At 32.8% G+C, this 27,677-nt stretch overlaps 1 protein-coding gene across 3 annotated transcripts in view; it reads left to right on the top strand.

Moving 5' to 3' along the window:
• C1H8orf34 (chromosome 1 C8orf34 homolog) overlaps positions 1–27,677 on the top strand; it is a 435,849-nt gene that overhangs the window by 385,132 nt on the left and 23,040 nt on the right. For all 3 annotated transcript variants that reach the window (XM_051970072.1, XM_051970073.1, XM_051970071.1), the window contains exons 12-14: positions 7,525–8,027; positions 9,910–9,957; positions 21,253–21,346. In XM_051970072.1, the coding sequence (XP_051826032.1) occupies positions 7,525–8,027; positions 9,910–9,957; positions 21,253–21,346 (645 nt within the window). The remainder of the gene's footprint in view (positions 1–7,524; positions 8,028–9,909; positions 9,958–21,252; positions 21,347–27,677) is intronic.

Here is a 27,677-nt window from a genome sequence, read left to right as displayed (position 1 = left end):
GAAAATCTCCAAGTTTGTTGAAGCTCTGTTTTTTTCTTATTCAAAATTATAGATAATTTGGTGGATATGATATTTTGGTGGATATGATATTTTTGATCTAGTTCTTTTGTCAGTAGATATGATTCCAGGACCTGCCAGTTAAATTACTTTTCCAGGATCACACAGCTAGTAAGATTATGAGGTCAGATTTAAACTGAGAAAATGAATTTTCCTGACTCTAGGTTTGGTGCCTTATTCACACTATCTAAGTACCCCATATAGGAGGAAGAATAGAAAGTGTCATTCATTTGTATCTGATTCTTCCTGATCCCATTTAGGGTTTTCTTGAAAACAGTATTAGAGTGCTTTTACAATTCCTTCTCATTATACATTTGAAGAATTGAGGTAAAAAGTGTGAAGTACTTGCTTAGGGTCATGCAACTAATTAGTGCTTGAGATCAGATTTGAACTTTGAAGGATCTCTTTTGGACTCCAAGATCCACTATACCATCACCTAGCTGTCTATCAGTCCATGAAGAAGTGTATTTATGTATGTGTGTGTGTGTATGTGTGTATAAATATATATATATACATCTTTCTATCTATATCTATCTCTCTATATATATAGCTTTAGTATTACCCATATTTTAATATATGCCAGTTTAGGTTACAGGTTTAGAGAAACAGGTTAAATCTAATCTCGATACTAGCCATGTGATACTGGATCTGCTAATAGGAGCTGAGAAAAAAAACAAGTCAGTCTCTGATGATGGCTAGTCAAATCCTGTTTTGAAAGAAAAAGGAAGAGTCAGACTCATACTCGGCAAGCCTAATGAGAAAGAACACACCATCAGCATGATACTAAGCCATGGATGACAGAGGCTTCAATTAACCTGGCACAAGCCTTATATGGACTTCAAATGGAATTTTGCATATGGGAGGTCCTGTACTTTTTAGAAGCCTTATAACTTTGAAAATAATAAGATTGCCTTTCTAGTTACATGAAGAGCCAAGAAGCCAAGAGCTACACTGAGCTAAATGACAACAAATTGAAATGAATCAAAGTTAAATTTGGGAGATAATCCAGTGAGTGTGCAATGATGCAGTGTGAAAAAAAAAAAAAAAAAGGTTTGGATCTTTCATTTAGTATAGAAGAAAAATCGAAAGTTTCAAATGTTTATCTCAATCTTCTGAACCTCAGAAGTGTGCAACACAAGAATTAATTTTTCTGCTGAAAATGTTGGTATTTAGTTTCCCAGGCCTGGATGGAAATATTTTTTGGCCTCTCCTGCTTCTTGGTCCTGACTGTTTTCTCAAAATGCAAACACATGCAGAAAAAGGGTAATAAAGTCTAATGTTCAGTCATGTCAAGATCTCAAAAGAGGTTTGCTTTGAGTGTGGTTCTAAAAATGGGCAGACCTTCAGGAGAATGGAATATTTATTCTTACTTAATATGATGCGGTTTGGTCCTTTTCAAGATGTCAGCCCCCTAAAAAACTTTGTTCCTCAAGGTTCACTAGTTTATTTTTTAAGAACTGAAAACAGATATATACTTAATAGAAGCTGAGTCCTTCACAAAATGGAAGAAAGAACACTCTTTTTTTAGACCTTGGTAGAGCAAGTAGAAAAATATTTTGGGTACCTTCAGAGAACTACACAGCTATGTCTCCAATGTTAAATTGAAATACATACATATATACATTTACATACCTACATGTCACTATTGTTCAATTGTATTTGACTCTTCACAACCCCATGGACTATGACATGTCAAAACTGTCCATCAGTTTTTTTGTTTTGTTTTTTCGGCTGAGATGCTGGAGGGGCATGTCATTTATTTCTCCAGTAGATTAGGACAAACAGAGATTAATAGTTTCTCAGAGTCACACAGATAATAAGTGTCTGAAGCTGGATTTGAACCCAGGTTTATATATATATAATCTGTATACACACACTCTGCCTGTTGTATGTGGGGAAATAAATACTTTAATTCTCTCTGGTCTTTTAAAAATTCGCTTACAAGCAAGAATTTGTATTTACAATTTTGATCTCTAAAGAACCACAGTCCCTTGGGCTAATTCCCACTGTAATTGCAACAAGTGTTTTCTTTTGTTTCAATCTGTTATTATGGTACAATATCTATCCTTTAGGGTGACCTCAGAATTAGTGAAGCTGTCAGTACAACTGAAGAACTAAATTCAAGGGCATTTGTGATTGGCATACCATGTACTTAAGAGAAAACAAATTTAGTGATACTTTGCTAAAAGGAGGTTTCTCCACACAGGCTCCTTGTCCACATTGATTTTCATTTCACTTTTAAATTTTACCACATTTTTCCCAGCATGACATTGTAAAATAAATAATGTGTCTTATTGAATACTTGTTTTTAATTTCTCTCTCTGTCTCTCTCTCTCTCTCTCTCTCTCTCTCTCTCTCTCTCTCCCTTCTTTCCTCCCTCTCCCCCCACTCTCCCAACCTTCATTTGTATTTTATTTGTGCAACTGAAGATATCACTTTATATTTAATTACCTCCCCCTCAATCCTTTCATATTAATGGGAGATGACTTCCTCACTTTTCCTCTTTAATTCAGACTTAGATCTATTTTTTTGTTGTTTCTGGTTTTGTTCATCTACACTTTCCTTTCTATTACCCAACTCATAGTTTTGGTATGATTTTTGATTTCTCCTTTTTTCCCCTCTGTTTCCAGAGGGTTTTCCTTTTGTTGATTATATACTGTTTTTCCCTTTGTTGATTTTTCTTTGATCTCTTTTTAATATACAGCCTTTCTAATTTTATGTATGTAAATAAAACTTTCATCTCTACTTCCTAAAATTGTTCCCTTTTCCTTTGGTCCTTTTCCTGTCTCCTTACCTTCCTATTGATTCAAAACTTGCAAAGAAACTGTCTTTCTTTATTTATATTCATATCTACAACTTTCTCCTTTTCTATTCTTTGTGCTGATGACCCAATAACTTTAGAGTTAATGACTCGTCATTATTTTCAATATCCTTCTCTTTCCACCTATAACTCTTCATATCTTAGCCCATCACAGACTTCTTTCTCATTTCTTTTGATTTTGGGGCCTGGTAGATCTTCCAGCTCATCACCAGACAATCTTTCACTTATCCTGAAGTTATTTCTTAAGGTTCTCATTTAAAGTATCCATTTCTATTCCATCCACTAATAAAAATGACATGGAATAAAGAGAGAACAAATAAAAGTCCAGAAATAAACTACTAGACTTTTTATATTCTTCTTCTAGATTTATTATTTGCTTGTCTAGTTTTGATATGTCAGATAGACAATGTATATGTTCAGAAACATCTGGATTGAATGATTGAACTATATTCTCAAAACATGAATAGATTTGCGCTTATACTTAATTTCAGTTTTAGGTTGTTTTTTTGGTGGGAAGGGTACATTCTAAGTCTCAAGTACTTCTTGTCTGTAATACTTTAACACAATGCCAAGAGACTTGTAAATACCTATTTTTAAAATTAACATTATATGCATGAATAAGACACAAATTTATTAATACTAACTATATATATATGTATATATATATAAACTCTATTTTGCATGTTGGAAAAGATTCTAAGTTAGATTACAATAACAGCCTTTTTTATAATAAAATTTAAATGAATAAATTTTTTTAGTATGGATAAAAGTATTTGTAAAAAATTGCATTAAAAACAAGTAATTATTTTTTCTTATTTCTGAAATTTTCATGTCTGTCTAACAGTTTTTATCTAGTATTTATTATATATTTGTTTCAAAGTCAATCATAAAATATAAATCATGCTTTCAGGGGCAGAAGCACATGTAAGAATAATGATAGTTAACAAATGTGTCTATAGGAAATAAAGCCACCTTTACAACATTGTCCTACAAACCCTAAGATCATTTTCCAAAGTTTACTATTGTAATAGTATAAGTTCACTTAAATTCTTTCTGGTACTCAGTCTTTTGATGATAAGATTTTCCCTCCCAATTTCTGATTTATCTGTGGTGGGGTGGGGGGTGGGAGGGTGATATTCCTATTTTTTTAAATGCTAATGAAACCTACACATAATTCCTTCCTCTGAAATTTGCCTTTTTCCTAATGCATATTGTGTATTGCATACTTTTTCAAACATTTGAAAAGCCAGTTAACTCAGAATATTAATTCTCTCAATTTAGTTATTTTTGCATAAATATTAACTTGCAGTTGAATTTTCTCTCATTTTGCAATTACTTTAAAAAATAAGAAATTTGTCTGTAAAGACAAACTGTAAATATTATATGAGATAATAATTCTTTTTGGTGTTTAAATAGAATGCATAACATACATACACACACACACACACACACACATACATACACACACATATATACACTACTTTGTTGCCTATATTTTACTTCCATTTAGTAGACATAGACAAAAAATTCTTAGGCATAGGTTAAATAATATCATAACTATTTAGTATGTCTAATTATACAAGGGTATCTTTAATTAGAAAGTAGGCCTTCAAAATAAAAAGGCAGAATTGTTGTTCAAAAGAAAATCAGAGACATATGTTAGGAGAAACAACTAAGAAATCTATTTGTGTCCATGCATTTGGAGTAGAAATCTGTTTCCTTATATGTAGAGAAATGAAATGACTAGAAATATTACTTATCTGTAAAATCAATCACTTTTTTAAAATTAAGGAAACATGCTCTGAGAATATGATATAACATTAAACTCTTATTACATATGGGCATTGCTTATCAGCTTTCCTGTGTACTCTCTTCTGAGTCATAGTTCAGAAAGTCAGTGACCCCTGGTCCTAGAGTCATTTTGCAAAGACACAGGTTAATTTAATTTTAAAAGAATACATTGTATGTTTGGTTTAAATTATGAAGTTCAAATTTTTATTCACTAACCTTAGAGACTGTAGACAGGTATTTTACAAATTCCAAAGTGATGGATATTGATTTTTTTAAAAGCTTAATGGAAGTGAATATAAAGGCATAATTATCTCAAAAGATAAAATCAAAATTGTCCACTGATTTTATGAGGTCAGTGTTTCAATTAAATTAGTTTAAGATTAAATCACAACATTACGATATATCTCTAACTGCCTTTCTAGATATATACCCAATAATTATCCTTTTTGAAGCAGCAAAAGATTTGGATCAATGAAAGGTTAGAGATGACATCCTTGGAGATATAACTAGCCATTTGGAATCTGTTCTTCTGAGTAGGTCTTTTAAGCTGAATATTACTAATATGATTTACCCCAATTTTAAGTGTTTCCTCTGGACCCCAGAGCCAAACTACTGAAACCTATGACTTGATATAAAAAATGACTGTGAATATTATTGAGATTGTCTGCTTTATTAATAAATCTAATAGCATTGTTTCCCAAATCTGAGCACATTCAAAACATTGAGACTAAGTGTCAAGAACTCAATAAAAATAACTAATAGCATCTATGTATAGGTATATATATATAATATATATACATACATACATATATATATATGTTTATACATATGTGTATATGTGTATATATCTAAAACATCTTAGGTTCTAACCTTGCTTCTAATGCTTCCTATATCCTTCTCAAGATACTGAACTTTGGGGCAGCTAGGTGGCACAGTGGATAGAGTACCATCTGTGAAGTCAGAAGGACCTGAGTTCAAATCTACTCTCAAACACTTAACACTTCCTAGCTGTGTGACCCTGGACAAGTCACTTAACCCTAATTTCCTGGGGTGGGGAGGGATACTGAACTTTAGCATCATGAGTAAAATGGATATAAAAACATCTGAAATATTTTTTCAAATATTTCTTATGAGGATTAAAATACCTATAATTATGATGTCCATAAAGTTTTACAAATGTTAAAGCATATATAAACATATATATGCCTATTATCATTATTATTACTTCATATTTTGAAAATGAATCTTTAAAATAAAGTGGAACACAAACAAACAAACATGGCAGATTGTGGTTTTCATTGTTCCTCTGATTTAAATGGTGTTCAGTTATATACACAATGGAAATCTTTTCTAAAAATGGTTAAATCATATATAACTTTTATCTTACTTGCCTTAAGTACTGATAAGTACAGTGACTTGTCAATAAGCACAAACCTAAAGTGGGATGAAGGCAAGACTTCAATTTAGATCTGACAGATTGCAAAGTTAGCTCTCTAACACAAATGAATGTAGATTCTTATATTTATTGATGGAAGTCATCTCATAAATCACTAAGTCCTTTATTTTCTAGATAAGGAAACTAGAGATCATTGAGATCAAGTGACTTCCCCATGGTCACAGTGATAGTATTTGACAGAGCTCAGATTCCAAATTCAATGCTCCTTCCTGTATAACACTCACTTCCTCTCAAATTTAGTATTTTAGGTATAATTCCCATTTTTACAGATGAGAAAATTGAGGGTCAAAAAGTGATTTGTTCATTGTTGTGGGATCATAGATCTAAATTTAGCTATATAAGAAGCCCCAGTGACTGTGTTTCAGCCCACTTATTTTACAGATGAGGAAATTGAGGCTAGGGAGATAAAGTGACTTATACAAAATGTAACGTAAATCCACTGATGCCAGAGCTAGAGCTATTTTATCACACTACATTGGTTATCTAAATCCATTGCAGGGCAGTTGTCTGAATAGCTGAAATAGGAGTATTTTTCCTGTTTGCTTAGAACATTGTAAAATGAAGCATTTTTAAAATGGTTGGATGTTTAGGTATTTACATATAAGTGGGGTTCTATGTGAAGTTTTCTTATATATTCATGATCATTATACATTGCCTTCTATATATTTAGATTTACCACTATCTTCTTCTTCTGAGAAAGTTTACACATTTAAATTTAATTAATAAAATACAAATTTATGACTATTTTGAAGATTTAATTAGGAATACGTAAAATCACATTTTGAGTACTTTTTAAAATGTTTTAAATCTAACAAAAAAGAAAGACATATTTCTTAACTACTAGGCCATAATTTCTTAACTATATTTCTTTTCAAAGGGCATTTGCATCTATCTATCTATCTCTCTATCTCTCTCTATATATGTATATATTTATTCATGTCCATGAAATAAACAAAATATTGCTTTGTTCCACTTCTTTGTTTCAAAAAAATTAAACTAATAATTTGAATTTGGGATTTAATTTTAGGATTTTATATTTTGAAAATCAGTTTCTTTCTAAATACTCAGCATGAACAATAAAAACATGTTGCTATCCCCATTTAAGAGATAAAAAAACAAAACTGTTACAGAAATAGCTTTAGCTCACATATAATAACCACATTCTTTTGGATCTAAAATCTTGACTTCTGATGGTTTTCTTTGTCTATTTGGCTCTTCTCCAAAGTTTTCATTCTTTTCTATGAAACCTTTATTTCCTCCATATTTCATCACTTATGAAAATTTTATTTTATGCTGTGTATTCATCTTTGCCGCTTATTTCAACAAATTTATGTATGATAATCTGCGTAGCTTTTTAAAAAGATGATACTTTTTCTTTTTTTTTTTTTTTCTCGTATAGATATTGAAAAGGACCTTGCATTATGGGAAGAAGGAAGACTTGCAAAAAGTCCAAGCAGTTTGCATAATATTTCAGTTGCATCTGACCTTCAAGGAAATCTTCAGTCATCACCAAGCTTTAGCATAAGACCTCCAGAACCCAGCCAAACAGGGAAAATCATTCAACTCAAACTCCAGGGAAACAAATCACCCCCTCTAGTTGACAGCCGAGTACGGGTCTCCAGTATCTCAAATAGTAGGCCCCATCTTCTCATAGCTCAGACAAACAGGCCTCAGACACTGATAGTTCCAGGAAGCAGACCTGTAACTCCAAACAGCTTGTTGTCCCGACCTCTTACCCCTAGCAACCAAGGAAAGAATGAAAGGATTATTAATATTCAAAGAAGCAAGTCTGTCCCATCTAAGAGCCAAATTGGGAGAGCTCTAGGCACTCCTTCTGGGCTAGTTGTTCCAATAAGTGGAGACAAGCTAACAAGTACAATTCTGAGAAGCAGTTTATCTGAAGTAAGTTTTATTTTTCTTTTTTGGGGGGAAAGGTGCCTCTTGTTTTGTAGTTTAAAAAAATTACACACCATTAGAAATTTTTAGGGTCTGAGTTTTCTGAACAATCTATGTTTTAGTTGAAATTAATGCAGATACATTGTCCTTTTTGACACCTTATTAAAAATTATCTTGTAAGCAGGAAATGCTCAGAAACATGACAACTATAATAAATTCTTCCCCTCTCCCCAAGCTAATAGAGACCATAAAACTTGGAAAGATGGTACTACTTCATTAGTGGTTAGTTCACAGATTCTAATTTTTTTTTAAAGGATCCTTTAATTGTTACTTGAATTTTGAGGAACTTCTACTCTCTCTTATTAAATTATAATGCAATATCCTTTTTCTCTCATATACATAATTTCTCTCTTTCACACACATACAAATACACACAAGATTTAATTAAAGGTAAATGTATTTTTAGAGCCATTTTTTCTAATTTTCTAATTTTATAACAAAATTATTTATTTTTTCTGGTACTCAATTTCCTCATTTATCAAATGGGGCTCATAATCTATGTCCCTTGGATTATAAGCATCAATTTAAATCACACATGCAAAACACTAAGCACCTTTTCTCAGATGTCCACTGTCAGTGGACTAGAACAGTCACTAATAAATGTTAGTTGACTAATAGTAACTCACTGATTGACTTACTTAACCTTACTTTTCCAAGCAACTCTTTAAACACTAGAAAACATTAGAGCTAGTGCCCAAGATGTGCTAAGAGAATTACTTTCTGCACTGGAAGATACTTATGTCAATGAAATCACAGGCCATACCATAAAAATAAAAAAATAAAAAGTAAAGATAATTGAAAAAATTAGCCAAAGATGATTTAAACATAAATTATTATTATTTTGAAATATTTCTGCAATAATTTTTCAGTTGTGTCTGACTTTTTTTGATCCCATTTTGGAATTTTCTTGGCAAAGATACAATAGTGATTTGCCATTTCCCTCTCCAGCTCATTTTACAGATAGGGAATGTTGGTGAACAGTGTTAGGTGACTTACCTACAGTCACACAGCTAGTTAAGTGTCTGAGGCCACTTGTAAATTCAGCAAGATGAATCCTCCTGATTTCAAACCCAGTACTCTATCCTCAGGGTCATGTAGCTTCCCCATTAAGACCTGTTATTGGGAATAGTTAATTAGCAGATATTCTATTGCATGATATTTTAAACTAATGGTCACAGTAAAAAAATATTAACTTTTTGTCTCTATAAGGTTTTACTATCTAAACATGCATAATTCAGAAGTTTTATTATTTTTATTATTTAAAACATAACATTGAAATTAAGACAAAGATATATATAGAGAAATGGTAATGTGACTTTTAAAAGAGATCTCATATGTTAACTTTTAGAAATATCTACTGCATTTAAATTTATGAAAAAATGGTCTTATATCATATTTTATTTGTTCAAAATGTTTTAAGTTTAGATATTATGTGACAAGGTAACTGATCTAATCATTAGATTAATAGCATTTTATTTACAAAATCTGATCCTTATGTTTATAAAATTAGTCTGAAAAATCTTTTATTAAAATCTTAAAGGGTAGGTACTCCCTCATAGGTGTAAATTAGAATATGAGAACTACTCTTCCCCAAAATGATGTCCAATGAACATGGAAGGAGTTAATATTTATTTCAGAGTAAGAAAGAATACTAAATTACCTTACTGCTATCATAACACAGATGTGTACCAGCTGAGGAAGTGAGGAAGTTTTGAAGAAATGGAATTATTCCCTGATCCTCCACACACACACCCTCCCAATTTGTTCTCTTCATTTTCAGATCAGCATCCTGACTTTTCTTTCAACTTCTCTTCCTGTTTGCCTTTAGGGAGAAGCCTCCAGTAGAGGACTCTCACTGAAAAACTTCATGGAAGACGTGAGTTTTAAGGCAGCCTGAAACCAGTTTCTATTAATTGTCTATTGACTTAATGTTTGCCTTCACTTCCCACATGTTATAAATAATACTCATCTTATCAAAAGCATTATCAGTTGCCAGAAGAAATGCAAAAGCAATAGACTTCATTTTCCATAATGGAAATCCCCTCTGCATTGAATCATCCCTGTAATCTGTGTTGTAACTATTCTCAGTACTAATCATGCTAATAACGAATCCTAATCACATAATGGGATCTTCTTTCCTCCCTCCCACCCTCCCTTCCTTCTTTCCTTTCTTCTTTCTTTCCTCCTTTCCTTCCTTCCTTCCTTTCTTCCTTTCTCCCTCCAATTATTGTATGAGTGTCTATAATAAATAATTTCAGGGCTACAAGATAGTCAAAAATTGTTATAGTTAGACTATTCCACTACCTACTATGCCTGCCCTAATTCAATTATCTGACTTATTTGAATGGTGGGTTGAAAGTCAGAGAAAATGTCTTTACATGACTTTTGAAGGGCTATAAATCAATAAACTTTTTTGGAGACATGAGGAGTGTGTAATAGCACTTCTCTGTCTGGCTAGATAAAATTCTTAGTGGCTGTATTCTTTTCCTAACACTTCCTCAGGGAAAACTAGTTGTGTCAAGACTCTCTCATTTATTGTTATGAGGACTGGCTATTCCTTTCCTGAATGTTGCTTCTTTGGGAATTACATGATCAATATTGAGTTGAGGGAAGGATTAGAAGAAAAAGTTTCCTATTATTTTGTCAATGTCTGATTTTGACATTCAAATTTGAAGCTTATAAAGCCCTTGTAAAAATAAGATGGGGATTAGAGCTTGCAATGAAATTAAGAGAATATACAAAAAGGCTTAAGTTAAACTAGGACAAAAAGAGAAAACAGAATTACAAGCAGTCAAAGCTAGATAGGATAGGAGAATTGATATTAATTTGGTATAGAATGTTAGGAGAAGATTGAAGACATATAGTGAATACTTATATGGAGGTACAATTTTGTCAAGTTCCTTTTGAGATGCAGAGATGCTTCAATAATAGAATCCCACTTTGAAGGCTTCACAACCCTTATACATCCAGTTTTGACTCAGTTGTTGTTTAGTTGATTAGTCATATGGAACTCTGTTATGCCTTTTGGGGTTTTCTTGACAAAGATACTAGAGGGGTTTGCCATTTCCTTCTCCAGCTCATTCCCAAATGAAAAAACTGAGGCAAACAAGTTTAAGTGACTTATCCAGGATCATACAACTCATAAATGTCTGAAGTAAGATTTGAATTTAGGTCCTCCTGACTCCAGGGCTAATACTCCATTCTCTGTGCCATCTAGCTGCTCTCTGGCAAAGGACACGTCCCACTTCAATTTAAAAAAATATGGAGAAAAGGAGGAAAAGAGAGAGACACACACACACAGAAACAGAGATTCAGACAGGGAGGGAAAGAGGAGAGAGAGAGAGAGAGAGAGAGAGATAAGAGTCAGAGAGAGAGAGAGAGAGAGAGAGAGAGAGAGAGAGAGAGAATGAATATGGCCTTCTATAAGTCTTTTTCTATAGATTAATTGCCCTCTTAATATGGAAGAATTGATTGAGTGAAGTACATGTGGTTTTTTGTTTTAAAGAATAAATGCTACTCAAACTTCTAACCCTTTTAGGAGAAAATTAATCCCACTCCTAGAATTCTGAATATAATAGCTGAGCTTTATATCCTTCCCTATCTCACCATTCTGTATCATGTTCGGATGATTTTTTTTTTTTTTCAAAAGAATCCTTTCCTTTTGAAATTAGATAAGGATTCCCTTGTATAGTACTTGGACAAAACTGATTAAATAAATCATGGCCTAATAGAAAGTTTGGTGAGATGTAAAAGAATAATGAGTAGCTCAGCAAAATCATTAGAGTTTTGTTTTTGTTTTAATTTTTTATTATAATTATTTGCTATGGGAAGGAACGGGGATGAATTTAATTTCTGTAGTCATTCCAGCAAGCTAACATGCTTAAATTTCCCAAGTATGTGTGAATGATTCAAAGCACTTTTTTCTTCCCTCAATCTTTTGACTCACCCGATATTTTTACATAATTTCAGTGTTGTTGGTAATTGAGTTAACAAATGATAATCCTTGACAACAAAACTATAAACAAGTTATAATGAATGAATTTGGAATACCCTATTTCCTGTTTACAAATATGAATACTTTCAGTATTACATACATATATCTCAAAGTCTGTTGTGACAGTGGCAGTCATAAACCACAGAGGCCCTGTTGGCCTGCCTTTCCCTTTGTGTCTTTTGGCTTTATTCACTTTAGTTGTCTTCTCTCATGCTATGAAAATCAACCTAAAAATAAAGTGTTTTTTCCCCCTTTGGGTATGCCATTTTTCACTAAAACTGACTTTGTAAACATTTGTTTTTATTTAGTACACACAACTCAAGCAGTCAATCAATAAGCACTTATTAAAAGTGCTCCATGCCATTGTGCTAACAGCACAAAACAATAAGCTGTAGTGCTTATATTTTCATTCTTTTCTTCCTATTCCTGCTACAACTTGGACAATTCCATTCAGATCAAAGTCTCTCCTTCGTAATTTATTTTCACATGAAGAAACAACTGTAATCACATGAAATCAAGAATTTCTATTTAAACTTAAATCAATGCCAAGAGGAAGATAAAGACCAAACTTAAATCCAAGTTGGAGTTGGCTCATATATTGCACTATACTTGCTAGCTATTATATAGTGTTTTAAGTTTACAAAGGGATTTACACACTTAGATAATTTGAATTTTCTAAGGTATATAGATGTTATCTTATAGATACATTACATATAAGAAATACAAGTATTTCTATGCCTATGAGGAAACTGAAACTTAGAAAAGTTGTGATTTGATGACTGTAAAAAACAATTCACACATAGCTTCTAGTCTCATAGTCAATGCTTTTTTTTAAGGGGGATGAAGGAATTGGAGTAAGTGACTTACCCAAGGCCATACAGATAGAAAAAAGAAAAACTTTCTTTGTATCCTTAGTTCTTAGTATAGTATCTAGCACATAAAAAAAAAAAAAATGCTTAATAAATGTTAGCTAACTGACTGACTATGTCATATCTGTTAGCAAATGGGAAAGATTTAGTAGAAAAGATGAGAATGAAGGCTGAGGAGAGACAAGTATAAGGCTATATTTGAATTTAGGTCTTCCTGTCTCCAAGTCTGACACTCTATCCCCTGAATCACCTATCTGCCCATCAGTGCTTTTTTTTTTTTTTTTAAATACCATCATTGTCAGAAAAAAAGCTTTGACTTTTCAGTACAATTCACTTCAAACTGATTGCATGTGTACTTTGTGTAATAATAACAACTTATATTTATATATTGCTTCACAATTTTCAATTTGAGTTTCTTAAAAGCCTTGTGAGGTAAGTTGGACAGGGCAGGACAAGTATTATCCCATTTTACAGAAAATATTTAATATATACTTAGTAAATGTGTAACGCTGACAAGTGATTTAATTTCTCTGTGCCTCATTTACCTGATTAATAAAAGGAGGAAATGGTCTATAAGGACCCTTCAAATTTTAAACTTATGATTCTGTAATCTTATGCTCTATTATTATTACTTAATATTTTCTTAGTTGATAGTGAAGACAGAGAAGGGCTTGGGAAGGAGCTGATTGGAATCAGGGCTTGTCTGTCTGCAAATGAATGAAAATAGCTGGTCGTATCAAATGTGACTTTGCTACAGAAATATTACTAAAAGATTTTAATTTTTAATATATATATATATAAGTTTAGGACATAAATAGGAAAATAATTAATAAAATCCTAAATACTTTAGTAAATGTTTTTATTGCTAAGTTTATTTTGAGTAATTGTTTATTCTTCAAAACTTCATTTCTCATTCCTAAAAATTCAAAAGCTTTTATTTCTTCACAAACTTGTGCCCATAAGCCCATCTTTTATGTTTAGGCCAGATAATAACCTCTTATTTAATTAAAATGAATGAGACCATCTAAAAGGAATTGTCATGAATTCATCCTCCAAAATTTCTCATATCTCCACACATTTTTTCTTCTTTTCTTTTTGCCTTAGGAAAAGTTATCTGTTTCTTGAATTCCTTTGATGTATACCCTTGATCTATCCTTTGCCAACTGTTTCAGTACATAAATCTAACTCTCAACATATCCTACTTCCCACCTGCCTCTCCTACACCTTCATTCTTAACTTTTCTACTAAATCTTTCCCATTTGTTTACAAATATTCCAGTCAATTAGTCAGTGGGCTAGTATTTATTAAGCATCTTCCATATACTAGATATGGGGATATAAAGAAAAGTTTCTTCTATCCTATTTAGTTACCATTCTATCTCTTCTTCTTCATTGTCAAATGTGAAGAAGAAAAAAAACAGTGTATAACTTCCTCAGCCCCATCAAATCTAGTTTCTTCCCCTACAACTGAAATTCCTGTCTTAAATTATGCCAGTTACCTCCTTATTAATTAATGCCCTTTTTAGCCTTCATCTCTTTGAACTTTAGGCATCTTTCCACACTCCTGATCAATCCTGCCTTCTATGAAGCATTTTCTTCTTTTGCTATCCAATGGAATGAAAGGTCTGGAAAATTCTACATTACTACAAAACCTTATAAGTGTAATGATGGATTATATATGTCTATTACTGGAAAGTCCTGCCTAGACAAGTACAGAGAAGTTCATCATCAGAAGACTGGTCACCAGATGGTAGATTACTTTTATAGCCATAGCAAATTATGAAAACTAAATTGCTAAATGTTGTAGGGGTTGTAATCTGTATCGGTGGTTATTATGAAATCATGGATTCCTGAGGTATGAGTTATTTGTTGTAAGACAAATTTCTAAAACTCTTAAGTTGCAGAACAGATGCTAATCTGTTGTTCTTGTAGAGAAAGTTCCTCACTCAAATCTTCCCATACTGATGAAGTCATGATTCTAGTTTAAAAGAAAAAAAGTTTTTGTATAAATGGAATAGCCCCCTATAGAACTCTGTCATAATGGCAGAGACCCTATGTCATCTAAATCATTTGTCTCTCCCATTGTCTAATAAAATGCTATATATACAGCAATTACTTAATAAATGATTGTTGGACTGAATTTAAAAATTCTAGAAGGCTACATAGCACTGGCTTTAGATTACAGAAGTATTGTGTAAAAACACTCAGCCTAATGAGCTTTAGTATACTAGTTTGCTTCTAAAAATGTTTGTTCTATTAAGAACCACTTAATCAAAAAGATGGGAGTCCAGGTAATTTAAGCCAGAAGGTCTTAGATTTATTTTAAAGCCTTATTTGTTTTCCGACCTTGTCTATTATAGAAAAATGCAGAATGTGAGGGGACAGATAGGAATTTAGAGGAGCTCTGTTTGAATTCAAGCTATTAGTAGCTGTAGGATCCAAGCAAACCATTTAAGTTCCATGGATCTTAATTTTCTCATTTTTGAAGTTATTAGATTCGATGATCTCTTAAGGTCCTTTTCTATTTCTAAATTTTGCTCTTGTGATTTGTTTATGTTATATTAAATACGAGTGGAGATTTATCATCTTTGTCCCATTAATCATATCCATCTTGAAATATTAAGATACTAAAAAAGCAAATCTCAATAAATGTAAGCAACTATTTGTACAAGACATTATGCTACACATTATGGATATACTATCTGTATTGGATTAAAAAAGAAAAAATGAAAGTTTTTGCCTTTAAGGAACTTACATTTTACTAGATGGGAAATATAACATGTACACATTTAAGTGTAGCAGTGATGAGGTGGGGGTATTGATCAAGTTTTTTCAGCCTGTCCTAATTGCCCCTACTGACTACTATTGACTCTGCTCAGATAGGTTTTCCAGAATAAACACTTTCATTGTCTTTCTTTTTTATGTTAACCGGAGCCCCAGTTCAGAGACAGTATTTTACAAACTATCTCAACTTTTAGATATATCTCTTATCTTTTCTCTGGGAACATTTGCCCCTCAGTTACCTTCTTCCAACTGCGTTCTTAATAATGATGAGAAAATGTGGATGGTTTATACTGTTTATAAAGAAAAACAAAGAAAGGTAAATAGACTTCTCCTCCAACCAGATGGAAAGATTTCAGATCCCATGAAAATGATGAAGTGTATAGATAGGATTACTGTCTTGAGGGTCTTTTGTCCAAAAGTCTTTAAGCAAAATAGTTTTTGTCTAGATGTACTCAGTGTCCCAATTGGTCCAATTCTTTGTGGAGTTTGCTTTTGCTTGATTTGTTTTTCTAGGTTCACAAGATTTCTATAAGTTACTTTTCTATAAATTCAAGTATTTTCTATTCTTCCTCTTAGAGTTCATCTCCTCATTTCATTGAGTTTACTTTTAAAGGTCACCCAATGTCATGTGAGATCATTCTTTATCCTGTGACCTTACTTTCTGATTTGCTGAAGGGATTCATTTGCATTTCACAGAGGTTTCATTTGTACCTAATAAAGGTGTACTACTTGTAAGGGATGCATTTTTACAATTAGTTTAATGCCGCCTTATCTGTCCCCTTTTTTATGATTTGGTTTTGGGGAGGGGGCAGGGAGAGAACAACTCTTTCTTTTGTATAGTACAAGATAAATTGAGTAAAGAGGGGGGAAAAAAAAAACAAAACAAATGTATCACTTGTGAGTTTGGGGAAATGGCAGATTTGGGACAAGTTTGTTCCAGTTTGGCCGGAATGTAAAAATTTGTAATATAAACAAAGGCTGAAAAAGTAACAGTAAGACAAATTGTGAAGAGCCCTAAATGTAAAGGAGGTTTATTATTATTATTATCCTCTGGGAAATAACAAGCTACTGAAGATGTCTGGGTATGTTTTGCCCTTGGCAGGTTTAGCTCAAGTTTTTTTGGCAGGTCTAGCTTTGAATTTTGAGAATACCAGGGAAGTGAGAAGTATAATATCATAGCAAAAACATTATTTTTCTGAATAGTGATAAGATCATATTTCTAGCAGAGAAGTTTTGATAAAGACACACTAAATTTATCTGTAGGGGAATCTCTTGCATCAATTTGGACCAAGTTTTCAAAGAGACTTTTAAAGACAGTGGTCGCTTTTATTCACAGTACCCCTTGAGTATGTAACTGAAGAATTATATAGGTAAGTAGAACAAATTCAGAGGTTTTAATAGCCCTATTTCAAGTAGTCATTTTTTGACTGATCAGTAGTTGACAATTCAGCTATCTATGTTCAGGCAATAAGTAACATAATACTTGAAAATTAGAAAGAATCAGTTTGTTTATCTTGTCTTTCCACAAATTCTCAATCAAAAATCCTGTCTCAGTGCAATAGGTCTATGCCTTTAGAAGATAGATTGTTGTGGCAGCTGTGTGGAATATAAGTTGGAGAGGATAGAAACTGGATGCTGGGAAATCAATTAAGAAACTTTTAGAAAATTCCAGAAGGGAAGTGATGAGGACCTCAATAAAGGTAGCAACCTATTAGTCAAAGTGGAGAGAAATGTATGGATAAGAGAAATATTGCGAAGAGAGAATCAGTAAGTCTTGGCAAGTGATTGAATGTAAGGAGAAGGAAAAAGTTAAGTTCATTCCTGTTGTATATTTGGCTGAGTTTGAAGAAGTTGAATTTGATATCTTGGCAGAACATCCAGATGAATCTGTATCTGTGCAACAAAAGTTAGTGATGGGTCCCCATGATGTTTGAACTGTTGTTCAGCAGAGATATTATGGATGGATATAGGAATTTGGGAGTAATCTTCAGGAAGATGATCACTGCACTCATGATAGTGATGGGATTTCCAGAGGAACACATGAAGAAATAAAGGACCCAGAAAAGAAGTTTGAGACATACCCCAACAAGAGGGTAGAAAATGGTTTTGAAAGGGAGTGATGTCAACTAATTAGAAGGAGAACCAAGAAACAATAGTGTTCTGGAGAACAAAGGAAAGAAAGAGTATTTAGAAGAAAGGAGTGGACAAAAATATAGAAAAACTGGGACAAAATTATCAGATATAGCAGTTAAGAGATCCCTTGTAGCTTTCAAGAAGATCATTGTCATAATTAGAATTAAAACAGAAGTAGGTAGCTATAATGATTAGTTTTGCCAGATATAAACTATTCAAGTGCAAAAGTTTTAGGAAAGAAAGTCATTTTTGACTGCTTTGTTGACACAGATACCTGCTTGATTGTATTTAAAGTCTGTGAATTAAGTCTCTAAGTGGATTGACAAATGCCAGCATAAAAAAAAAAAAAAATCAAAAACTACAGATGTTGTTGGAGAGTAGAATAATGTGTTGGCTTGGGAATATAAATCACTCATATGATTTGATTCTCAGCATGTCTATACCATAGATATTTTCATTAACTGTAATTCACAGTGATTAAGGAAAAAAGTCTAATGAACTACAGTGAATTGTGTACTAGACCTGCAGTCAATAAGGACAGGCTTTAAAGTCCACTTTTGACATTTCTAGCTGTGTGACCATAGACAAGATGTTTATCTACGCTGAGCTCCAGTTCCCCTATCTTTAACACTGGGCTAATAGTACCTGTTGTCCCTCTCTATGGGTTTTTCTGAGGTTTATTTGAAATAATATTCAGTGTTGTCAAAGTCTATAGCTAAAATATTTTATAAACATTAAAGTACTGTATTGATACTAATTCTTTTTTACTTTTTTTTTTGTTCTTATTAATAGGATCCTCTTTAAAAGAAATCCATAGAAATATCAGCCAAAAGTGTTCATTGGTCTTTGAAAGGTTATGTTTATAATCTTTCACAGCTTAAGATTGTCCCAGAACTATTTTTTAGTAAGTTAGCAAAGATTAACATGTCAGCTGTTAAGTTTTTTAAAAATGTTCACAATTTTAGCTCTATGACCCCTATCAAAAAGAATTACAAGTTGTCTGCTGATCTGAGTTCTTGCACACATGCAGGCCCGCCTGTTGGCATGGCGAGTACAAGCAGGTGTGTTGTATTACTTGTTCTGTTCAAGGATGAATTGAAGTAAAATATTTTTAAAATATCGATAGAAAGAGTTTCATTATGTCTTTAAAGGCAATAATTCAATCTCAGAAAAAGCCTTCCAACCTACAGATTTCAGACATTTAATATTTCCTTTTGTACTTTATGTAACCCACTACAAAACAGAGAAAAGCTGAATGTTGTTTATCTCTTTAGGAGCAAAGCCATTGCAGCTGGAAAAAAAATCTCTACTATTGCCTAATATCTTTAGTTAAGATAAGAAGAGGCATAGAACAGATTTATATATTATGTCTTTTCTGGTACAAGCAGGCCTTAGTATTTAAGTTCAAAAGCTAAATAGCTCACAATGATCTGTCCTTTATGTAAAACTTTTGTTTTCATGATCACTTCCAACCTATCTATTCCCAAGAAGGTTTAAGTTTGATTTCATCAAAGAGAAAATGCACAAAATATTAAAGAAACAAAAAACAAAACAAAACACAGCTTCAAATGTTTTATTCTTGAAAGTCATAACAAGTGAAAATGATTTTATTTTTATTTACAAAAATTTTACTTTTAAAATCACAACTCCAAGGTTCTTCTTCACCCTTTATTCATCTACCACAGTAATACACAGAATTAGTATAAAAGTATATTGGAAGGAACAGCTGACACATTTTTATTGAAATGTTCTAAATCATGAATTTAAAAAAATAACCCCAGAGTAAAACAACAACAGAAACATGAAAATAAACATTAGGTCAAGTGTCAAGATTATAACTTCCTGAAGTAGGAGGTTATGGCATGTGTTTCTTGGGTATTCAGCAGGAATTCAATTTATTGTGGGAACCTATCAGTATTTATGTCTAATGGATATTTTAGAGGAAGAGAAATATATTTAGATTTGGGCTAGAACAAATTGCCTGTGAAATCCTTTGAATGAACAAATGCAAAAGCATTTAAGCAATTACTATATTCAAGACAATGGAAATATTAGGTGCAAAAAGCAAGATAAACTCTGAACTTAAAGATCATTCTAACTGGGGAACACAACACATTTGGGGTAGGGATGAGGTGGCCAGGATAGCTTGTATTAGTCAGCACGGTTAAAACAAAAAGTAGAAAATATGAGGGAGTGGCACTATGGTAGATCTGAATCAGGTTCACCAAACAGATGACTAGGAGCCCAGAGTAGATTTGGAGTTCCATGGGAGACAGTGGTTGGGATGTAGGAACTTGACATGAATATTGGGAAGAAGCATTGAGGTAAGTCTAAGCTCAGGTTATTATAGTGAATGTGTGATCAATCACAATCCCTAGAGTACATATAGATAGAGTGCTAGTCAAAGATGGAAGTCCAGGCTTATAGAATAAAGAAAATGAGATTCTGTGATATTCACTTGACTAGCCTGTGTCCAACTTCCAAATGAAGCTCCCCATCCCCCCCCAAAGAACTCAACAATAAGAGAAGGGAGCCAGAGGAGCAGAGGGATGTTCCAGAGTGAGAAGACAGCTGAATCATAACAGCAAAATTTGGGCAGGCAGAAGCACAGCCAGAAGAAGAATTAATTAAGAAAATAATCCATAAGGTACTGGATGTGCTAAAAGACATGCACAGCTGAAAACATCTCACATCTTTCTCTAGTCACTCTTTCTTTTATTCTACGGATTCTCATGCCCTGGAATAACATAGTCATAGACATTTTAAGCTCCAAGATAGAGAAGAGCTCATAATGATCTAATTACAAACAGATTTGCTGAATGTGAAGAATTGAACTTTTGCTCAGACTTTCCTAAACCCCTTGACATTATTACCCTATATAATCTGACTCTATCAAACCCATCTACCAGTACCTACTAGTCCCCAATATAGTTTTTTTCTCCAGTGAGGCTCGTATGGTTTCTACTCCTTGAAAATAATATATTTTTTTTCTATGACTTTATCTTCCTTTATTGCACTTGATACATTAATAGGGGCTCAAAAAATATTTGGTGAATTGGAAAAAAAATCATTCTGGCTGTTCTAAAACAGAAACATGGAACTCATTTATAAGGAAGTTTCTTTATGGAATTAGCATGATTACACTTCTAAAATGAGTAACAAGAAGGACATAAAATATTAATTTAGGAAATAACACACATAGAATATTTTAATCCCTGTGGTAAGGCTGTAAATCTTATTAAAAGGTAAACTCAAAGAGGAAAATGAGCCCAGACTGATGTGAAAGCAATTAAAGCATGGGGTGTTTGGCTCATGGAACCTAAAGTATTCATCCACATGCACAATTGGTCCGCCTGTACATTTGTATCTAACATGGATTCACTCTCTTGCAGGAGGATTCTTTAAAGAATTTTCAGCTTGTTCATCAGCCATGGATTTTACCAAGTGACACAGAAAGTGAAGGACTTGAAGCAGAGCAAGATAAATGTAAGTAGAGATTGTGATTTGTTGACAAAGGACACATTGCCTGAGGAAATGTATTTCTCAGGGCCATAGAGATCAACTATGTAAATTTGCACATATGTAGATGCATAATATATGAATAATACACATATTACATGACCATGCATGTATATACATATGTACATGTAAATAAATGCATATGGGCAGTAGCACACATACAAGTTCCCCCAAACAATGAACAAACTTGACTAGAGAACATGATAAGGCAGATGACATTTGGGCCCTATAAATCTTGATTCCATGAAGTTTTAGTTGTGGTTTCAGGTTCATCCATACCTATGAATTAGCTTTCTGGAAAATGCACCAACCTCAAAAATGGAATCTTTCTACCTCCCCCACTAATGCCTATAATGTAGTTGCATGAAAAGTTAATCTGTAAAATCTGTAATCTGTAAAAATATTTTAATGGGGTGATGAAGATAAATTATGATTATTAAGGGATCTTAAAATACATAGTTCCCAAATATCAAAAGAAAAGTTAAAGACCATGTCAATCTGATGACAAAGCCAAAGAATTGACTGAGATGGGCAATATTGTCCTGAGGTCACAAAGTAAATACGTATTGCCACCAGGAAAAGAGCCCAAATCTCCTGATTTTTTATCTATTCAAACAGTATCATCAAGAAGTACTGGATTTTTTAAAGTGATGATTATTCTAAACAGTAGTCCTGTTTTCGGTGATATGCATCAGAAAATGCATTGTTACAAAGAGGGGTTCTGTAGTCCTAATTTACAAAACTGTATAAAAATAGCCTTTAAAATAAAGCATCTAAATTACAGTCAGCATCAACAACACCCTTCTGAAGAATGAAAGTTAAACATAATAGTCTGATTATTTTGTTAAAGACAATGAAATTGGAAATTCATCTCTTTCCCCAGTCCTTAAAGCCAAAATCTCAGTTGTATAACATAATAGGATATGATGATGGCAAGAGACAGCATAGTATAGTGGTTAGAATGCCAGACTTGTAGTCAGGAAGACTAGGATTAGAATCTTGCCTCTGTTTTATACTAATTATATGACCAAGAGCAAATCATTTAACCTCTTAATGTCCTAGGCATTTGAAGAATGTTTATTTTTGTTGAGACAATTAGGGTTAAGTGACTTGCCCAGCCATCATGTAGCCAAGTGTCTGAGGTCAGATTTGAACTCAGGTCTTCCTGATGTTTTGTCCACCATCTAGCTTCCCCTTAAAGAGTATAAGTTAAAGTGAAGTTGCATTGGTTGAGAGATTTTCCATAATAGGAATTCTTTGCACTAATGAAATCACAAATTTAGATTCCCTCCTACCCTTCTACATATATACATATATACACCCACATACATATACACATACACACAAACTCTCCAAAACAATTGGCAAACTTGATTAGAAAACATGTACAGACAAATAGCACATAAATGCATATATATGCACATATATCTGTATATATGTATATATAGGGGTTCTAGACTTGTGATATGATGTATGTAATGGCATAATAAAGAGATCCTTATCTCTACTCTGTAATTCAATATATGATAGCTTCCTCAATTTTTTTCATTATGTTCTCTTCTCCAAAAAGGCTATACAAGATTCCATTATAAAACCATAAAAATAATTTTCCTATATTTTCCAGATTTCTAAATTTTCTTTTCCCCATTCCTTTCCATTAATTTTTCTACTCCTTCCTTCCTTCCTTCCTCTTCCCTCCTTTCTTTCTTCCCTCCCTTCCTTTCCTCTCTCTTCCTCATCCTTTCTTCCTTTCTTTTTCCTTTTAAAATAGCCAAGATAATAATTTGTAATTAAAATGTAAAATACTTGTCAGATTAATCTGGCAAAAGATTTACATATTTTATATAATTTTAATATTGATTTAACATGTATATATACATACACATAGACACTCTAATATAAGTTTGTTCAAGGACCTGTCAATCACTATAAAGTAGGTCACTCTTATACTAACTTAACTGTAGACCCAGAACCAAGATGGTTTGATCTCAGCAGTATTGTGCAGGGAGGTGACATTTGAGACCAGTAAATTATTTGAAAGAAAAATCAGATTTAAAAATAATTATGTGGTAATAACAGCCATCTGGAGTTGGAATGCTAGTGTTGTGGCCAAAGCCTCAACTTAGAGCAAAAACTGCTGTAAAATAGTGGCCATCAACAGCCAGGTGCTGGAACATCTGTACAACAAAAAGCCACCAAGGGGCCTGGCATCCAGACCATTGCTATGTCTTGGTGTCTATGGTTTTAGAGCAGTTGGCAAGATGTGGCTGGATGATCTGCCTTTTTTTCCCCCAGAGGAAAGTAATAAAGGACACATAAATCTGCATGGACCCTGTACATTTGATTTAAGGGCCTATGAGTTCAAAATTTATGAGTGTGGGCTGAAGAGGTAGAGAATTCATCTCTTCAACAGTAACACCTGTTCTTTGACACAGATTTTTATAAATTGTATTTGGGCAGTGTTTACAGCATTCTTTGACTTCTTTTGAGGCAACACCACCCAGGTGTAAAGATGTTCTTATAGTTTATCTGGATCTTTTCAGAGAAGTTTTCACCTTTTTTTTTTTTTCCCCTTTGTATCATTATATAGTAAAAATAAGTGAAAGAATGTTTAGAATGATTTTTTTTATTCCAAGAATTTTTTTATATTTATCAGATATGGTAAAAATATATAGCTGTGACTATTATGCAGGAAAAATAAATTGTATAACTATAATCCAACTAAATAAAGCTCTAAATTTAACTCATAAAGAGTAGTTTTCATAAGATTTTAGAGCTAGAAAGATGATTAGAGATCTGATAATCTTCTCTTCTTGTTTTATATATGGAAATGGAAACTCAAAGAGATTACATATCTAAACCAAAATCACATAGCTATTAGACACAGAGCTCAGAATAAAACCTAAGGCTTCTGATTCCTAGGTCACCAGACCTTCCATTCCAGTATGCTGTCTTCTTCCAGGAGCTCTTATTATTATTTCTCTGAATCTGACATTGTCTCTGTCTCTGTCATTTTCTGTATCTATATCTGTATCTTCCTCTCTCTCTCCCTCTCTCCCTTCCCCCTTCTCTCTCTCTCTCTCTCTCTCTTTCTCTCTCTCTCTCTCTTTCTTTTTCTTTCTCTCTCTCTCTCTCTCTCCATATATATATATATATATATATATATATATATGTAATGTGTATATGTGTTGGTGTGTACAAAATAAAAATATATTTTCAATTTAATTCAATTTAACAAACATTTATTTACTGCTTATACTATTCAATGCAAGTGATGAGAATGAGAAAACAAAAGGGAAAAGAGAGCTTGATTTGAAAAAAGCATATATTTTACTGGAAGTTTCAATCATGTACACATAAAAGTAAATGCTAATTGTACACAAAAGAAATTAAGGGAGAATGCTCATACCTGGAGAGATAAAAATAAAAAAATAACCTATTCCTGGAGGAGATGGCATCTGGGCTGTTCACTGAAAGGAAGTAAGGGAGTCTGCAATTCAGTGGTGAAGGGGGACTGCATTCCTTATGTCAACTGTCATTCCTAGGAGAATAAATGCTTGTGGGAAGAAATGGAATCTCATGGATGGAGGAGGGACAGCTAGCAGGACAGTTTGGTGAAAATGGAAAAAGTGCATGAGAGAATAATATGAAATAAAAGTAGAGAGGCAAGCAAGATTCTTATTTTTAATTGTGGAATTTACAAGCTTTTTATATGTGATAACTTATGGATCTTCACAACAACCAGGTTAGGTGGGTATTATTGTGACCTTATTTTATAATTGAGGAAACAAACTGAGGCACAGGACAGTTAAATTGCTTATCCAGGATCATAAAGCCATTAAGTATCTGAGGCCAGATCTGAACTTGTCTTTCTCACCTTAAAAAGTGGGACCATTTTCTATCTACTGTGTCACCTAGATTCCTTACATCATGAAAGATTTTAATTGCCAAGATGAATTCATCATATCATGTCATATAATAGTAATGCAAAATAATATAGTATATTATATTGTCTATTTTCATATCATATTGTATCAATAGGACAATGTAAGAAAAGACAATATTCATCAATGATCTTAATATGTACAATATTACATCATTATTTTTGTGTATATAATGCAAACAATATCATATAATTTAATATTGTTATATTTTATGTTATCTTCCTAGAGTCACTAGTCACTGAAGATTTGTGAACTACAAAATAAAATAGATAAATAATGCACCACAGATAAATAGAGATCAATAAAGAGATTAGACAATCAGACAGAGACAGATAGATAGATGATAGATACATACATACATAGATACATAGAAAAGTAGGTAGATAGAGATAGATAGTATGGCACAGAGAAAAAGAAATTCCTACCCCCAGAACACACACACACACACACACACACACACACACACACTCCCAGTTGATTATAAATTTATTGAGGGCAGGGGATATTTTCAGCTTTAGTTTTCTGCCTTTGCATCCATAACACTCATCACCATGTTTTATACATAGGCAGTTGATAAAGGTTTGTTGAATTGAATTCTAAATAACTTAAGTTTGGCTCTTGTTTATAAATACAACTCAGATATCAATAGTTCTTTAAGTCCTATGACAATTTTTTTCTCCTCCAAACTTCTTGGAAGTAGTTACAGAAGGTAAAATCCAGAGAGATCATGTGACTTATCCAAATAATACAAAATTCAGTGTGAGAATCAGCATATGAACCCAGGTCTCATGACTTCAATCAAAATTCTCTTTGCACACATCATACTGCTTATGAGAAAATTGTTCACTAGACTTTAAATGTTAATGTTGGGTGAAATTTTAAATTATAACTGCTTCTTGGAAATGTCACTGGATATATAGATTATACTTGGTGGTTTCCAAAACAAAATGACATTTTAAATGGATAAAAAAATAGCAAAATATAACAATACAATAATAAAATTTAGTTCCAAAGTTTATAGTAATTTTATTTGCTGAGATTACAGATTTGAAAGTGTATTTCTAACTAATCTTTACCATTTACATTATTCCAATCATATATTCATTGTGGTGGATAAACAATTCTTCTTTCCTTTATTATATCATTGATAACCTTATACTCTTTGGAAAACTGTGTTGAACGTACCAATTTAACCTCTGCAAATTTAATTCAACAAGAGTAATTTAAATTTATGTTCCCTCTCTGTTTTGCCAATAATTTATTTAAAAAATTAAAAACAAACATCATCATGGATTGATTCAGTCCCTAAGCTTCCTCTGTCTTTCCAGATAAAAAGAATCATAAACCTAAAAATTATGTTTTGTTCATTCATACATGACTCTTTTAACCCTTTGGGGGTTTTTCTTGCCAATAATATTGAAGTGGCTTGCCATTTCCTGCTCCAACTCATTTTATAGATGAAAAATGAAGGGAAACAATGTTAAATGACTTACCAATGTTCATACAGCTAGAAAGTATCTGAGGACTGATTTGAATTCAGAAGAATGAGTCCTCCTCTCTCCAGATCTGGCACTCTATCCAATGCACATTTAGCTGCTCAAAAACTGAAAATAGAGCTCACCTGTTCCAACTCTTCCTTTTAAAGAAATCACTGAGGCTCAGAAAACATAAGTGATTCACATATCAAGGTTAGCAACAGAGTGAGAATGAGTCAGGTCACCAAACACCATCAGTGTTACCAAATCCTTTAGAAAGATTGTGTCGATTTATTGTCTGATTGTTGGTCCCTAACTATATATTCTGTTCCTATTAGAATATATGCTATTTAAGGGTAGTTACTTCCTACTTTTTTATCTCTGAGTTTAGCACATTGTTTGGCACATAGAAGGCACTTAATAAATAAATAAATAATTCATTCATTCATTCATTCATTCAAATAATCATCCATGTTTGTTTGTTTGTTTTCCTTTGTGTTAACTTGTCTTCATACTCTCACAGAATCCACTCTTCCCTCAATGAATCATCACTGAATGAGATTTTTTTTGTTTTTAATCACAAGGAACACAGAATTGGACAAGGCATTTTCAAGAACCCCAGAATTAGATAAATAAAGAAAACATGATGGTTCCAAAATGGATACTATGGGAAAACATGGCACACATTTCTTGAAAGCTCAAATCATTTTAACTAGTTTGTAAAGGTGGGTAAAGTTAAGTGGCTCAATAAACAAATTCTTGTCTTAGAGTCAAGAAGACCCAAGTTCAAATCCAGCCTTTGACACTAGCTGTATAACTCTGGGTGTAATGCTGTAGAATGAGCAAGAAAGAGGTTAGAGACCAATTTAATAGTTTATT

The sequence above is a fragment of the Antechinus flavipes genome, chromosome 1, assembly GCF_016432865.1.
Source record: "Antechinus flavipes isolate AdamAnt ecotype Samford, QLD, Australia chromosome 1, AdamAnt_v2, whole genome shotgun sequence".
Classification (NCBI taxonomy): Eukaryota; Metazoa; Chordata; class Mammalia; order Dasyuromorphia; family Dasyuridae; genus Antechinus; species Antechinus flavipes.
This window is presented reverse-complemented; position numbering and strand designations above follow the sequence as displayed.